We start from the raw sequence: 15,872 nt of genomic DNA on the forward strand, positions 1-15,872 counted from the left end.
AGAGACCCACAGACACCCGAACTCTGACTCACACACACACTCACAGCTCACACGTGGACAGGGAGACAAAGACACGCACGGAGCCCAGGAAGCTAGAGACGCGCCAGAGGCCAGGGAAGCGCCGGCCGAAGCGGGAGCCGCGGAGACAGCCTGGGGCACGCGGAGACACCGGGGTTGCCCGAGGGCTGAGTGGGAACGCCCGGACTCATTGAACAGATGAAAAGACTGAGGCCGGCCACAAGGGAGCCGAAGAAAGTTGAGCCTGGTAGTCACAAAGAAACACGCACAGGGCCATAGATACAGCAACAGACTTACACAAACAGAGGCCTCACCCAACCGCCCCCAGCCCTGGCTCCCCCCTCGCCTCCCCTACCCGCCCTCCAGCAGCCGATCCCGGTCAAAGGGGAGGAGCCTTGGGCCCGGGAGCTTCGTCCCGGCGACAGGCCCGGCCAGACACCGGTGCACACTCCTGCTGCTCCCTGCGGGGCTGCTGGAGGCTGGGCGGGGACCTCAGGGTGAAGGGCCCCCACCTGCCACTCTGGGGGAGTCTAACCCCAACTTAACCCTAGGGCACATTGGCCTTCGCCACTCCAGTCCTGTCTCTGGGGAGGAAGGCTCTTGGGGGAAGGTTCCAAAGTCCAGGACCTGCCTGGGAAGCAGCCCGCCACCCTCAGCTTCTCCATCACAACCAGGAAAGAGCAGAGGCAGAGGCTGGAGTCACTGGACACACCAGGGCTCGGAGCCGGCTCCTGGCTGGCATGCGTCTCTCTGGCTCTCCCTTCACCTACTCGTTGATTCTCAAAAGGATCGACCCCAATTCACAACAAGGAAACTGAGGTCTGGGAAAAGGAAGTGATGTAAGCTTGAGTCACATAACCAGTATGTGGCAGTGTGGGGACCCTCATTCCAGACACTGCAGTGGACCCACCTGGCCACCCCAGCCATGACTGTTTCTCTGAGGCAGCATCAGATAGATAGGCTTCCCACATTCCAGCCACAGCGCCCAGGCCCCCGTGAGCAGGGAGGGGCAGGGCAAGGGCCACTCACTACCTCTTATGTTCACAGCCTCAAAAATTGAGGACCTGTAAGAATTGGGGAAGGGGCTATTAAAAATCCTCTCTAGTGGCCATTCAGGCCTAGGCTCCTCCCCAGAAGACTCTCCCAGTCGCCCTCCTCTCCGGGACTCCACCCCCTCTCTCCCACCCCGCCGCAGGGCGAGCTGAGTCAAGCGTGGATGAGTCAGGACTTTCGCATCTCACACCTCCCCCCTTTGCCCCTCCGAAGTCTCACCCAGCTCTCAAGACCCCTCCTCCTTCACACACAGTCTTGGAAGATACCTGGAAGGCCTGGTGACAGGAAGCAAGAGGGCTGATCCCAGCCAGTGCAGTTTTAAAGTACCCAGTGAAGGGGGCTTCCCAGTACCAGGCCAGGGGCCCCTGGGGTGGGAGAAAGCAAAGGGATGGGGCTCTGGGAACACAACGCCTGGCTTCCCTCTTAGGGGGTAAGGTGGGGAGGAGTAGCGAGCTCGCAAACAGGGAGCAGGTGCGAGTCACCTGAGTGGAAGGCCAGGCACATACCAGGAGAGTGAATGTGCCCCGAGGAGAGGAGGCGGCTTGACAAAGGGCCTGATATCCATCCGTTTCCCCACCCGCCACCCCCATCCCCATCCCTAGTGACACAAGGGTAGGGGCCAGCAGCCTAAGGGTTGCTAAGGGTTAAAGTGGACCTGATCCTGCCTGGGGAGGGAGCTGAGGAAGGCCCAGATGCCCTGAGCCCCCAGGTGTGACACACAGACTCGGCTCAACACAGCTACCACAGGTATGGCAGGCGTTCACACATCCAGTGGCAACCTGCCTGCTTCCAGCTGCCCCCATGTTGGGAGCCTCTGCTTGGCTCACCAGCTGGTCCACCAGTCTCACTGGCTTGCTCAAAACCACCCCAAAGAGAGTAAGAAAATGTTTTGGAGGGTCTATGATCCTGCGCTGCCAGGGGCCCCTGTGATGAGGCGAGGGCTCAGGGCCCTGCTGGGGACAAAGGGGACAAATGAGATCCTTGGCTTCTGGCTCAGGGAGACACAGTGCCTGAGACGACAGGGTCCCAAATCCCCTTCCTCCTGGGTGTCAGGACCCCTTGATCCTCAGAAGGTCTCTCCAGCACTCAGGTCACGTCCTCTTCCTGAGGTGGTGACTCAGTGGGTGGGGAGGTCAAGGATTCGCAGCCCAGCAGGAAATCTGCTCAAGGACCAAGGTCCTGCTCTGGGACCCTCTGTGGGGACTTCCAGGCTCAGGGGGCCTTCCCATGGCCCTGGTTCCTAGTAGCTCTCCCCACTTCCCCCCACCCTGTGCCAAAGGAGACCATGCGTATCAGCCATTTTTGCTTGGGAGGTTTTCCCTGGGAGTTTCCAGCCCCACCCCACCTGCAGCCCCAGGGTAATGTCACACAACCCTAGCTCCACAGGGTCATGGAAACTACTTGTTCCCAGATCTTTCTAGTCTGGAATCTTTGAACAGGGTACTGGGGGGCGATTGGCAGTTTTGCCCCTTCTGGCCTGCTGTCCCTTCTGCAGCCTGCAGGGACAAGTGGCATTGCTTGGACAGGCCTGCTTCTCTTGGCTCCTATGGTCATTGTCAATGTGTCTGGGCCTCGGGAAGCAATCATGGCCTGGTACTGGGGTGCCCCCAAAGACAGCTACCCAATCCCCAGCTGCTCCCTCCCACAGGGGGAGGGGTGGAGAGGGGGTGGGGGGCACAAGGAAACAAGACAGGGCAGGAAGCCCAGGCAGGCGGCGGGCACTCTGGGCCAGGCACAAACAACCAACACAGGAAACCACAGCCCACCCCCGCCCACCCCACCCGCCCAAGGCTCTGGGAGAGAGGAGTGCCAAAAGCCTGGTACCCCAACAGAGGCAAGGACCAGGGAGGGGTTAGCCCAGGGTGAGAGAGGAGCAAGAAGCTCTCCAGTCCCTTCTCTGCCCCAGACCCTACCTGGGGAGGGGGAGAGGAAGCCAGGCTGGCAGGGATGGTGCTGCCTCTTTAAATCCACCGAAATCCTGAGCTAGGCCCAACCTAGCTCTGGTTTCACAGGAAGGAAAGGAGCTCAGGAGCCAGTAGGGCAGGCAGTGGTGGCTGGAATTAGCCCCACCGGCCCAAATATATCTGGTCTCTGCCCGCCACCCCACTGGTACTTCCTGTCCTCTGGCACCTGCACCAGGGTGGGGGTGGGAGATGGTCCAGGTGCCACTCTCTACCCAGTGAAGACTCCCATCTCAGAAGGTGGCCTGGTGCTGGGTTCACGTGGGTAGAAGGTAACTTCCCAAGCCTGGGTTCCCAGAACAGGCAGATATGGGCAAGGCAGCTCCCTATGGGCCCTCACCTGGCCTCAGTCCTCCAAGGGGTTAATCTGGCCCCTATTTAGGGGGGTAGGGGTGGCGGAGGAACCTCCTCCAAACTGCCGGGCTGCTGGGAACAATGGGGCCATTGTGGGAGGAGTGGAGTGCAGCAGACTGCTGGCACAGCCAAGAGCACCACGGTGGGACCTCACCCAGCGCCCGTCTGCCTGCCCGCCCGCTCTGCTCTCTCCCCAGGTACCACCAGAGGCAGAGGCATCGTCCTAGCCCCTCACCTCACCTGATGGCCCACACTCTTGGCACTAGCAGCACCTGGGAGCCCCATGAGCTCTGCCCACATTAACATCCAGACTGCCATGACCCTCCAGGATGCAGGGGCACGTGGGCCAGGCTGGGAGGGGTGGGGGTGATGAGACAGGATGTATGCCTGTGATCCTCTGCAGGGGAGACAGGAAGGCCACACGGGGTTTCTGGTGTCAGTTCTGGCACCCTCAGGCAAGAAGGGCTTAGGGGATTGTGACAGCAGTGACAGGCAGGGTCCCCGGTCTCCAGGCCTCTTCTCCCACACCCATTCAGTAAAGCTCTTCCAAAGGAGGTCTCAGGTTGGGGCCTTGGCAGGCAGTATGATGCAGTGGAATAAGAAACTGAGTTTGAGGGCCAGGTGAAATGGCACATGGCTGTAATCCCAGCACTTTGGGAAGCTGAGATGGGTAGATCACGAGGTCAGGAGTTCAAGACCAGCCTGGCCAAGATGGTAAAACCCCATCTCTACTAAAAATACAAAAATTAGCTAGGTGTGGTGGTGGGCGCCTATAATCCCAGCTACTCAGGAGGCTGAGGCAGAGAACTGCTTGAACCTGGGAAGTGGAGGTTGCAGTGAGCCAAGATTGTACCACTGCACTCCAGCCTGAGTGACAGTGCAATACTCTGTCTCGAAAAAAGAAAAAAACAAAAAAAGCCGAGCACAGTGGCTCACACCTATTACCAGAGCCACTACAAGCCTCCCAGCAGTTTGGGAGGCCAAATTACAGGCCTCATAGCACTTTGGGAAGCCAAAGCCGGTAGATCACTTGAGGTCAGGAGTTCCAGACCAGCCTGGTCAATATGGTGAAACCCTATCTCTCCTAAAACTACAAAAATTAGCCAGGCATGGTGGCAGGTGCCTGTAATCCCTGATACTCAGGAGGTTGAGGCAGAGAGAATTGCTTGAACCTGGGAGGCAGAGGTTGCAGTGAGCCTAGATCATGCCATTGCACTCCAGCCTGGGCAAGAGAGCGAGACTCTGTCTCAAAACAAAACAACTAAGTTTGTAGTCAGACAGTGCCCATCACACCCTGCCCCTTCTCAGCTATGGAGCATTGTTCTTCCCTTTCTCCCTCTGAGCCTCAGTTTCCTCATCTGCAAAATGAGAATAATTTTATACAGTGAGGTAACAGTAGTGAAACTGGTAGAATGCCTAGGACACACCAACCCTCAGCAAACCACCTCTGGCCTTGATGTCCTCATCTTTACCTCCTGCCATAGCACCCAAATATGTGGGCCTTTGGTAAAAGCGGGCACTGTCCAGATATTTGCCCTTTGAGTGTCCAACCGAATAGGGCCCGCGGGTGTCATATTAGCAGCACCAAATACAAGGAGACTTGGCTCCTCCCCTGCTCTCCTCTCAGAGGCCAGGTCCCTCCACTGGCACACTCCTGGGTATCTCGGGCTTACTGACACACTCAAACCCAGGACATGAACCCAGAGAGGGGCTGGGCGGCTGTCCATTCTCTTAGCCTCAGGACTATGTCTCAAAAGCACAGGAGGCAAGTGAAGGGGGATTTCCCTCAAGAGAGCCAGCCTGCGCTCTGCCAGGTACCCTTCTCCCTGCCTGCCCCCTTGGCAGTCACTCTGTAGTACCTGGGCTGGAAGAAAGCTGAAGCCTACTCTCTTGCCATGGATCTCAAAGGAAAAGTCTGGGAGAGAAAGAACAACTGACAAGCAGTTCTGGAAAGTAGAAGGCCCAGGGAGAAGACCTGTTATCTTCTCAACTAAAGAGGACTCTATCTCTCAGGTGGCCCCACAAGTCCCGAAAGGGTTAACAAGGCCCTAAAAATAACCTGCGCCCAGTGGGACCCACTGATCGGAGCCCTCCAGCCATCTGTTCCCATTTTCTCCCGTTCACACTGGATCATCTGAAACCAGCCCCAGAGCCCCAGCCCGATCCCAAAAATAGCCCCAGCCTGCCCAAGGAACAGGCCCCAGGGGCTGGGCACAGGAGGCATGGCCAACCCAGCAGTGAGGCATGGCCCAGGCAGACCCTGAGCCCTCATCCCCCAGGCCCATGGAAGGGAGTTGTCCTCTCTGAATCCAGAGGGACATGGTAAGCAGGGCCAGGGGATCCACCCACCCCTCTTGGTACCAAGCCAGAGAGGGCACCTGCTAGCCAAGTTCCAGGCCTCAGACCCAGGGGCCCTGGGATCCTAGGTACTTCCACCGCAATTTAATCCCCAGAAGATTTTACCCACCTGTCTGCATAGCTTCCCCACCTAACTGTGGGTACCTCATCCCTGCCACCCACTCCTGGACTCCTCATCCAGAAGTTCCCAAGCCTCAGCCCCTCCACTGTGTCATCCCAGGCTTCACTCAGCATTCTCCCTTGCCGGCACACAGGGATAAGGCAGAAAGGCAGAACTTTTCCTAGCACTGCCCACACTCTCCCTTGCAGCTCTGGGAAGGACTCTGGAGGGTGTCCCTTGCACACTGTGGATGCTGATATAACCCCACTCCCCTTCTGGGATCCAGGATGCCCCCCCCCCGACCATCTGTGTCTGGCAGGTGCCAAGCAGGCCCGTCAGGGCTCCCCCACATTATCCCAGGCCTGGGCACTGCCCCTCAGGGGAAGGCCCAGGCAGGGTACAGGGAATCCGGAGGCCCAGGGCCCTGAGGGGCTCCTAACAGCTGCCATCCAGGTCACAGCTTCACACTGACACTTTTCTCCCCAAGCCAGGTCCCTGACCCCTAGGCCAGGAAGGAGAGGAGGCGGCCATTTAAGCCATTTAAGGACGGAATGCCTTGTTTGCCTGGTGAGAGCTGAGCAGCAGGGGATGGGGCAGTGGGAGGAGTGCTGGAGCTGAACTGAGCAAACAGCCTCAGGGAGGGAGGGCTGGCCCTGAGGAGCCTGGAGATAGGCAGGGAGACGTGTCCTAAGCAACCTGGGCCTTCTCCAGGCCCGTGGCTATTTGGCAAACTTGCAATCAAGATGTCAGTGGGCACTAACAGTGGGGAAACGAGGCAGCAAACAGTGGGTCTGGAGGGTTATTGGAACCCAGGAATCTGGAGTGCTGGAAAGCCTGTCTCTTCCCCACCCCCACACTCCCTCTTCTCACTTATCAGTTCTTTCCTGCCAAAACCCCTGGGAGGGTCAAAAGTTCCTGTGAAGAGCTCTGATTAATCAGATGAGGAAGAGCCCCAACATTTATTAAGCATTTACTTAGTAACTTCACTAATGCTCCATGTGCATCATCTAATTTAATCCTCGGAACAATCTGGTGAGAAAGTATTCTTCTTATCCCCACTTTTCCACTGAAAAAAGGGAGGTGCCGAGAAGTGAAATCACTCGCCTAAGGCCCATAATCTTAGAAGAAGCAGGATTTGAATTCAGACACCCTGGCATCTGGGTTCTGGGCCATTTCACAATACTCCAGATGCACATGGTATCAGTCCTCTGAACGATGACGAAAGCAAGCATGGGTGCCCAGGCCCCACCCTCTGGCTCCTCACACTCTCCCTCCATGCCTGATGTGCCCAGGGCCTGCCCAGGAAGATCAGAGAGAGCACTGCTCCTCACTCCCTCAGCCCAGGTCCCCGCCTGGCCCGGCCTGGCCTGTGCAGCCTCCCCCAGCCCTGCCCAACTCCAGTCCGTTACGTCCTCACCCATCCTTGTCCCTGCCGGTCAGAGGAGAGCATAAGGCCAGTCACCGGGACAACAGTACAGAGCCCCTGCCAAGAGCTACCACAGGCTCGTGACAGGCCCCAGGTGGGGGTCAAAGGTCAAGTGGGGCTCACCAGTGAGGGTGGAGTCCCAGCCCTGCCCCCACCCACCTGCTCAACCACACCTGTCCAATGCTCCCCATCTCTTTCATTCCTCAGTAGAAAGCAGGACCACTTCCTCAGTGTCCCTGGGGGGGTGGCTTCAGTGGGGAGGGTGGTGGCCGAGGTGAGGGGATGAGAAGCCCCTCCCTGCTGGGGACGTCTAGGAGAAGCGCCTGCTCTCAGGCCTCAGCTTCCTCCAGCTTTCCCTAGTAGAACTGGGAGCCCTCAGGAGTGTTTGTTGTGAATTCAGGGAGTTGTTGCTAAGTAAGGAAGGGGGGCTGGTGGAGGGAAAGAGGTTGGCCTCTGTTCCTCTGTGTGTGTGTGTGTGTGTGTGTGTGTGTGTGTGTGTGTGTGTACACACATGAATGTGTATGCTAGGGGACCAGGGGACCAGGGCAGAAACCACACTACCATGGCTGGTAGCCACCCTGGCTTGGACTGAGCCAGAGGAAGCCAAGCCAGCCAGGAGGAGCAAAGACTTGGGATAACCAGGAAATCGTACCTTGCCCTCCAGGGCGATTGGGTGGAATCTCCTCGCCTCCTGCAGGGTGGGGCAGGTCGGGGGTGAGATCCGCTGAGATAGAGAAGGGCTGGACTCTCACTGGAGCTGGGCTCTAACCCCTCGGCCCAGCTCCACTCCCCCCCACCTGGGTGGGTTTAGGGTTCTAGGTCAGGCTGTTTGCCCACCAGGAGCCAGAGGAGACCTCCCTCCTCTGGAGGGAGGGGAATGAAAGGAGAGGTGGGGGCAGAAAGCCAAGAGGAGGGAGCCCAGAAGACAAAAAGCCAAGCAGGAGGCCACACCAGGATGACGCGCTGCAGCAGACGGAGATCAGGGAGACTGAGAGGGACACACAGGGGCACACAGACCTCTCACCTCAGAGATAATGTCGGGCTCAGGCTCAAGGGTGTGGTCTGGGATGGGGGCTCCCTGTGGAAAGAGGGTCAAAGCTAGAAGCCCCCTCCAGCAATCTATACCCTGCTCCTCCCAGCACCCCAGCACTCCCCAACAAACACACCACATAAACATGTACACACCGTCCACACAGCCTGCAGCTCCAGGAAGTCTCTGAGCTACTCATTTGCCACCCCACCAGGACTTCTGTGGATTGGCTGGGAGCCAGGCCTGACCCAGCTGTACCCCCAATGCCATCCCCTCCCTAGCCTGGAAGCAGGAGAGAAGGCACTAGGAGACCCTTAGAGCTTGGCCCCACCAGGAAGAAGAGAGGCAGAGGACTCCCATGACCTGACATGAGGACCTGGGGGAGGGGAGGGAGGAGGAGGCTGGAGGACCCCAGATTCTAACGACAGCCACCTCCAGGTTATCCTGTGTCAGGGAACAGAATGGCTGTGTATTCTATGTCCTTGTGTGGTCTCCTTGGCTATAGTCCTGGTCCCCTGAAGATGCCAAGTCCCGAGGACCTGGTCTGGTTGGGAGGCCCTGGGGTGAGCGACTTGGTTTAGCAGTTCAGTAGGAGGGGGCTGGGCGAAGCTCCCACAGCAGGCGGGAGGGAGGCTGGTGGCTGGGCTCAGTTTGTACTGGGGGGTCAAAGGGGAGTTCTTTTCCAAAGAATTCTGGGAGAGACGCCAACTAGAGCAAGCTGCTAACCACCCCTCCCTCTCTCTCACTGCACTGGGCGGGGGTGGGGGTGGGGGGGTGTCCCTGCCAACCAGACTTAACCCTCTCTAGCCTGTGTTCCTCCCAGACCTGAGATGGGGGCTGCTGGGGAGGAGGCCCCTGGCTGGGCTCAGCTTTCCACTCTGAGGTTCATGCAGCACCCGGCATCTACCAGCACAAGGCTGGTTCCATATGGCCCCATCTGGCACTGCCCTGCCCTTCCACCACCTAGATGACTTTTCTGGGCTCATCTCCTAAAGGTGTCTGCAGTGACGTGTGTGCATGTCTCAGAGACAGAGATTGAGAAACAAACTGGAAATTCCTTGCCAAGGCCCTCCCCCTGCTGGGTCGCTGAGCACTGTACCAACCTGTACCCTCCCTTCCTCCCACTGTGCTCTGGGACCAGAGGCCACTGGGGGTGGGGATGTAAAAGGGACAGCTTATCCTTATGTCCACCTCCTGCTACTGTCTCCACAGGTCTCTGACTCACACAAACAGCCCCTGCCCCAGCACTCTGCTTCCTCACTGATTTGTCACAAGATTTGTGCTTCTGGAGGAAAGCATTCCATTCTAGCCTGAGATCCCAGGATGGGAAACTGAGATACAGCAAGGTTATGGGGGTCCTAGCGCCTGCACCCCATGCCCATGTGACTGTGCTGTCACCATCCTTGCTTTGGCCCCAAATCAAAACACCTAGGAACCTCCCCTGATGTAGAATACTGTCTAAGTGCAGTAGGAGGGGATGAGATTAAACATCAAGAAGGACTTCCCACGATCCAGGCTACAAGGGCAGCTGGCCCGACCCCAGATGCCTGGATTCCAGCTCCCCATCTTCTGCTCATGCTGGAAGTATGAGTATCTTCTCTTGTTCAGCTATTTGTTCCTAGTTGGAGAAGTCAACTTTTCTGAACCTTAAATTTGCCACCAAGCTCCCAGGTCGGATGTGATTGGCTGTTCCTTGCCCTCAATGAAGCAAGTGACCCCAGAGTGGGGGGTTAACTCCCTTTCTCCATCCCTTTTCCTTTAGAGCACTGCGCCTTCCTGTAACAACCACTACTGCATAATCAGGACTAGAAGAGGGTAGACAGGTGGTATGGGGATCTTCAAGGTGCCAGGTGTCAGCGAGGGGTAGAGGGAGAGACCCTGTCCTCAGGGAACGTTTATCACACAGTCTCTCCACTGCACCACTCTCCTCTCTCCAAGGACCACGGAACTGCCAGAAGCCTTGGCCTCACTCCAGGAATCTTCCCTATCAAAGGGCAGAGGACTCCATGTCCCAGGGAGCTGTGGGGAGACCTGTGACTACACACCCCAGACATGTTCCCAGAAAGGAGAGAGGAGAGAAGGAAGTGCATATGTGTGCACGCACACTCACGCACACATCGACAAGACATGCCCCCAGCACACGCACTCTCCAGAGGTACCCCGGAAACTTACAACAGAGACACAACTCCCAAAGATGTACATCCAAAGACATTTCCAAAAAAGCACTCCAAATTCTTCCAGATCGGCCCCTTAAGACCCATAGAGGGTCCCTTATTCATAGACAGCCCAGGGGAACTCAGAAACACACATGACATCGACCAATCACACAGAACTGCCAGACAGAACTGCTGACAGAAGATACACCCACACTGGGACACACACACATACACACACATACACTTACACAAAGTAGTACGCAGCCATGTGCTAGCACACAAACTCAAACACACAAACTTGCAGCGTGCAGTGTGTGAAGTCAGATTAGAAGGCAATGTTCTGGGGAGGAGGGGAGCCTGCAGGGGGTGGAGAAGAACTCAGGGATTTCAAAACAATCCTGGTTTCGAAATGCTGGAAATGCTGGATTCAGGGCCATTCCCAGTTGAGGCTGGGGGTGGGGAGTGGAAAGTGAGGGGGGAGGGGAAGACGACCAACCCAGGGCTACCAGGCCATTGGAGGAGGACCGGGAATGAGCAGAGGAGTCCCAGCCTGGTGGAAGGGGGCCTAGAATAAAACACCAATGTTAGGAAGTGGGGAGCCAGTCCAGGGCCAAACAGGGAGGGCCTGGGCTGCAAAGGAGAGGCCTCTGCCTTTGCCACTGACAGGAAAAGCAAGAAGGCAGGGGAGGCCGCCCCTCCCCCTCAGCATGGAGAATCAGAGGGAACCTGTCGGTGTCCTTTCCCCTACTCCTGGGCAGTGGTGACCACCTTCTTCCCTCCTGAGTGGCACCCTGGCTCCCCCTTCCCACCAGCTGGCATAGCCCCAAGGTGGGTGGAAAGCTAAGGGGTCACAGGGTATGGGGAGAGGGCAAGGGCCTGCAGGAGGAGTCAGGGGTCTTCCACAGGATCCAGGACCTCCCCGTCCCCCCCCCCCCCTGCCATCCCGGCACTCAGAGCAGGCTGTGGGCATCCCCCTGGGAACCAAGGCTTTCTTCCTCTCCACAGGGATGCAGGACTCTCAGGGAGACTGAGGCAGTGCTACGCATGCCCACACCGAGAAGTTGCCCCTCCCACGGCAGCCAGAATGCCCTTGTTGCCCCTCCCCCAGCCTCCAGGGAAAGTCGGGCCACGCTCTCCCAGGAGGGAAGGGAGGGGAGGTCAGGCCAGGCTGGGGGTGGGGCTCGGAGGCCTGGCCCTGGCACCAGGCAGAGGAAATTCCAGGCTGTAAGTCCAGGCAGCCTTCAGGGCCACTGATCCAAGTGACATGCACCAGCTCAGGAGCTGCAGTGCTCTGGCCTTCCCCACCTAGCCCTCCGACTGGCTCCAGCCCCAGCTCTGGGAGTTAGAGGATGGGACTCAGATGGGGTCCTCAGCCCTGGCAGGAGCTCCCACCAGCCCCATCCCAACCCTTCTGGCCAGTTAGAGCCTCCTTTCTTTAGTTCCCTGAGGGCAGCCCCTACGATGTGGCTACGGGTGGGCAGCTGTCAGGGCTGGCAGGCAGAGGCACACATGCCAAGCTAGAGCAGCCAGGCGCTCAACAGGTTGAGCCAGTCCACGGAACAGCCGCCCCACCCCAGGGAGAGCGGGCCTGGCAGAGGCTCCCTGCCCGCGGCACCCAGCCTGTACCCGCTTGGCTCCCATGGCTGCCCACTTTCCCACGGTGCCATCCCTCTTCTGCCCCCTCCCCTCACCAGAGGTCACCACCCGGGCAGTGCCCAAGGCTCTGGCACAAGGAAGGAAGGGATGCCATTTCCCTGTCACCCCTGGGTGCCCAGGGTCTTGATATGCCTTACTCTCAGCACCCAAGGAGCCCCAGAAAGAGCCAGCATGGTACCAGGACCACAAGAACCCCAAAGGACCCCCACCTCCGTGTGGGCCTCTTCTGATCCTGGGAAGACTGGACACTTGGACACCCCAGCTCTCCAGAGCTGCCCCAGGGTGCTGGGACAGAACTTCAGCGTGTGGCACCAGAGGCAGTGTGGGGATGCCCCCAGATCCTCCTCTTGGACTCCCTGGGGGAGAGGCCGCAGAGCTGGGTGGCAGTGGCTCCTTCCACTCCTGCCCAGGCTGCTGCTGCCTGCTGCCCTGGTCCTTTCCTCCCACTCCACTTCTGGACTCCACGGAGCTCCATCCTAGCCACTCCCCCAACAGGCAGGCAGCCCCCCTTTGCTCTGCATCTCCTTTAATCTAAAGCAGGTGCCAGGCATTCCAGCCCTTGCTGAGCGGACACTGCCACCCCCTAGGCCTCTGCCCAGAGGCTACTGTCCTGCCTGGTCTGGAAGTTGAGCCTCCAGCCTAGGCTCCTGCTTAACCCAGGTACCAGGACTCCAAAGGCAGACACTATCTAAGTAGGGTCATGGATACCCGACACAGATTCAACAATCAAGATCAGTAGGTCCACAACTGCCACTGAGGCGCTAGATTTCTGTGGACTGCCAATCCCTCTCTAGGACCCTGTAGTATCTAGTATCTCTCCAGTCCCGTGACTCCCCATCCTAGTAGAGACTCATTCTGAGCCTCCATATGGGCCTCCAGAACCCATCACCAGTCACGGGACCCCTGCTACTCCCGGGGACAAGACTCACTCTGGCAGGAAATTCCAGGCTGTAAGTCCAGGCAGCCTTCAGGGCCGCTGATCAAAGTGACATGCACCAGCTCAGGAGCTGCAGTGCTCTGGCCTTCCCCACCCAGCCCTGGCCATCCAGCCCTCCAACTGGCTCCAGCCCCAGCTCTGGGAGTTAGAGAATGGGACTCAGATGGGCTCCTCAGCCCTGGCAGGAGCTCCCACCGGCCCCATTCCGGCCCCTCTGGCCAGTTAGAGCCTCCTTTCAGTTCTCTGAGGGCAGCCCCCAGGGTGTGGCTATGGATTCAAGATTTTAGGTATTCTACCCTCCCCCCAGCACCCCTCCCTCTGTGAACCATCACTCCACCCCACTCAGGAGCAACACGGGTAAGCAGGGAACCCCTAGACGGAGGTGGCCAGAAGGCTAGCCTTCCAGACCTGGCTCTCCGAGGCCAAGGAGCCAAATCACCTGGGGGAGGCAGCGCCTTCCTTCCTGGCACCAGCCTCCCAGTCTCTCTCCCTGCTCACCTTCTCACCCATTCTCCCCAGTCCTGTCCTGAAGCCTCTATCAGCAGGGCCTCAGAGCTGACACCAGAAAGACAGGGCCTGACCATGCTCTTCCTCTGGGGTCATGAAATTGGGGTCCTGACCTGGAGAAGGCAGCCAGGCCCATGCTGAGAGGCAGCAGAAGAGCAAGGCAGCCCCTGCCCGGAAGTGGCTGCTCCCTGGAGAGGCTGAAAAGAGAGGGAGGAGAGAGTGGAAGGCCACTCACCGTGGAGGTCTCATCCAGAAAGCTGCTCAGAGGTAGCAGCAGGGTTAGAGCAGATACATTGCACAGACAGCTTTCACCCTAAACCAAGGCTGGGAGTGAGGGCAAAAGATCCAGGGAGCCTTGGATCCCCTTTCTGAGGGCTCAAACACATGCCCAGGTCACCTCTCTCAGCAATACTTTTCCTCCCCACAGTAGAGTCTCCCCCAGACACAGACAGACACAGACACACACCCCAAGCAGCAGACAGAAGGAGGAGGGAGGGAGGGGGTGTCAGAAAAACCCGGAAGGAAGGAAGCTGGACAGACAGACAGAAGCTGATCCTAGCTTCATTGCTCCAGAGAGACACCCTCCAGACTCCTAGACTTCGAGGGACATTCTCCTTCTCAGAAAAGAGTAGCCCTCAGTCGCTTCTGAAAGCAAATTCCAGCAGCCCTGGAATAGGACCTACCCCAGCCAAGCAAGAAGCCTCAGCCTCACTTCTTTTCCTACATTCTTCCCCGAGGGTTCCTTTGGTCCAAGGCAGGGGCCACCTCCCCTTAGCAGTGCAGGGACACCTCCAAGGAACTGTATGACTGCCCCACCCCCCAGCCAAGCCCACATCACTCAGAAGCCTTGGAAGAAGAGACTCCTCAGTCACAGCCCCCACCGCTCATAGGCAGTGCCTGGGGGAAAAGGGTGACCCCCAGTTCTTCCCAGTCCCAACCCACCTCCTTCTGGAGGCTCCATCAGCCAGGGGAGGAGGGCGGGGGTGCTGAGACCCAAGGGGTTGGTGAGCCTGGGAGGGGGACTACATCTCCCAGAAGCCCCCAGGGCAAGGTTCGCTGCTCCAGCTGGCCCAAGGCCGGCCTTGTTCTCTGCGCTAGGGTGGCAGGGTCCCCTGGCTGCCCCTAAGCCCTCCCCACTGTGTTCTGGAGCTGCCAACCTGATTGGGGGCTTAAGAATAGCCTCCACTGACCCTGGGGGCATCCCCCACACCTTAAACAGCCTGGGGGGTACGTGCCAAAGAGCAAGAGACAATCTGACTGTGTTCCCCCTCCCCGATTCAGACTGGATCTCCTTTCTCGCGCCTCCGTTGGCCTGGCATGACTTTCGCCTTGCCCCCAGCCCACCCCTCACCTCACGCGGATTGGGGGGTCCTCACGCCAGGCCGGAGCTGGACGCCATGACCAGGTCAGGGTCGGTGTGTGAATGGGGGTCCTCTTGCTCGCCAGTTGGAGATGCAGAGTGGGCGGGCGGTCAGTGATCTTTTGAGCCTGGACGCCTTGATCTCAACACCAGCCCGGCCAGGGAGAGGCTATCCGGGGATCGCTGGGCGCCTGGGTTCCTGCCTCCCAACCGTGGAGCATGGTCGTGGGCGCCGGGCAGCGGCGGGAGAGCGCGCACACCCGCCGGGGCCGGGGCGCGGGGCTGGGGTCTCGGCCCCGAACCTCAGGGCTCCGGCTCCTGCTCCTCCTCCCTGGCTTGCTTGCTTCCTTCCTTCCTTCCTTCCTTCGCCTCCTCCTTTCACTTTCCCCGAAGCCCGCGGGGATGGCGGGCGCTGGGCGGGGAGGGGGCTGTCTGGGCGCTTATTGTTGCTCGGACGCCGAGGGTCCCGGTCGCAGCCCCCGGGCGGCGCGGCGCCGGGGTACCCAGGCGTGGGGGCGTCCGGCCGGCTGGCTCCGGGCGGCGGCGGTGGTGCAGCGGCCCCGGGTCCGGGGCATGTCCAGCCACTGGCTCCGCCGCGCGCCGCCGCCTCCCCGGGCTCCCCTGCACTGCCGGAGCCTCGATCGCCCCTCCACTCGGCTCCACTCCCCAGCCTGAATAAGCATTGGGGCTCTCTGGCTGCCTCCTTCTGCCTTCATACCAGAGCCCGGAGAGGCCCCTGTCAAAATAAGAGCTCCCCCATCTCGCTTGCCTCCTCGCCCAACCCGGCTCCCCCAGCCTCCCAGTGGTCTGACTCGGTAAGGCGCCCGACCGGCTAGCGGGAGGCAGGTTGGCCCGGGGACGGGGAGGGGGGTTTCTAGCCTTCTCTCCTTCCCACTCCTGAGGATTGGGGAGGGGACGCACCAACAACATCCCAGGCTAGGGAAAGGTTTGACAAA

The 15,872-nt window shown here is 59.1% G+C and overlaps 1 protein-coding gene across 10 annotated transcripts in view; it reads right to left on the minus strand.

Annotated features, from left to right (window-relative positions):
- Positions 1 to 15,593, minus strand: part of BCL9L (BCL9 like) — a 30,997-nt gene extending 15,404 nt beyond the window's left edge. For 3 of the 10 annotated variants that reach the window (XM_078339661.1, XM_035264795.3, XM_078339658.1), the window contains exons 1-2: positions 13,548 to 13,718; positions 8,295 to 8,348 (exon numbers count right to left, since the gene is read on the minus strand). In XM_078339661.1, the coding sequence (XP_078195787.1) occupies positions 8,295 to 8,348; positions 13,548 to 13,633 (140 nt within the window). In that variant the 5' untranslated portion in view covers positions 13,634 to 13,718. Of the gene's footprint in view, positions 1 to 8,294; positions 8,349 to 13,547; positions 13,754 to 13,791; positions 14,013 to 14,907 lie in introns of those variants that run through there. The other 7 variants (XM_078339662.1, XM_078339659.1, XM_035264796.3 and 4 more) reach the window with 4 other exon arrangements.
- Positions 15,594 to 15,872: the final 279 nt, after the last annotated feature.

This window comes from Callithrix jacchus, chromosome 10, assembly GCF_049354715.1.
Source record: "Callithrix jacchus isolate 240 chromosome 10, calJac240_pri, whole genome shotgun sequence".
In the NCBI taxonomy this organism is placed as follows: Eukaryota; Metazoa; Chordata; class Mammalia; order Primates; family Cebidae; genus Callithrix; species Callithrix jacchus.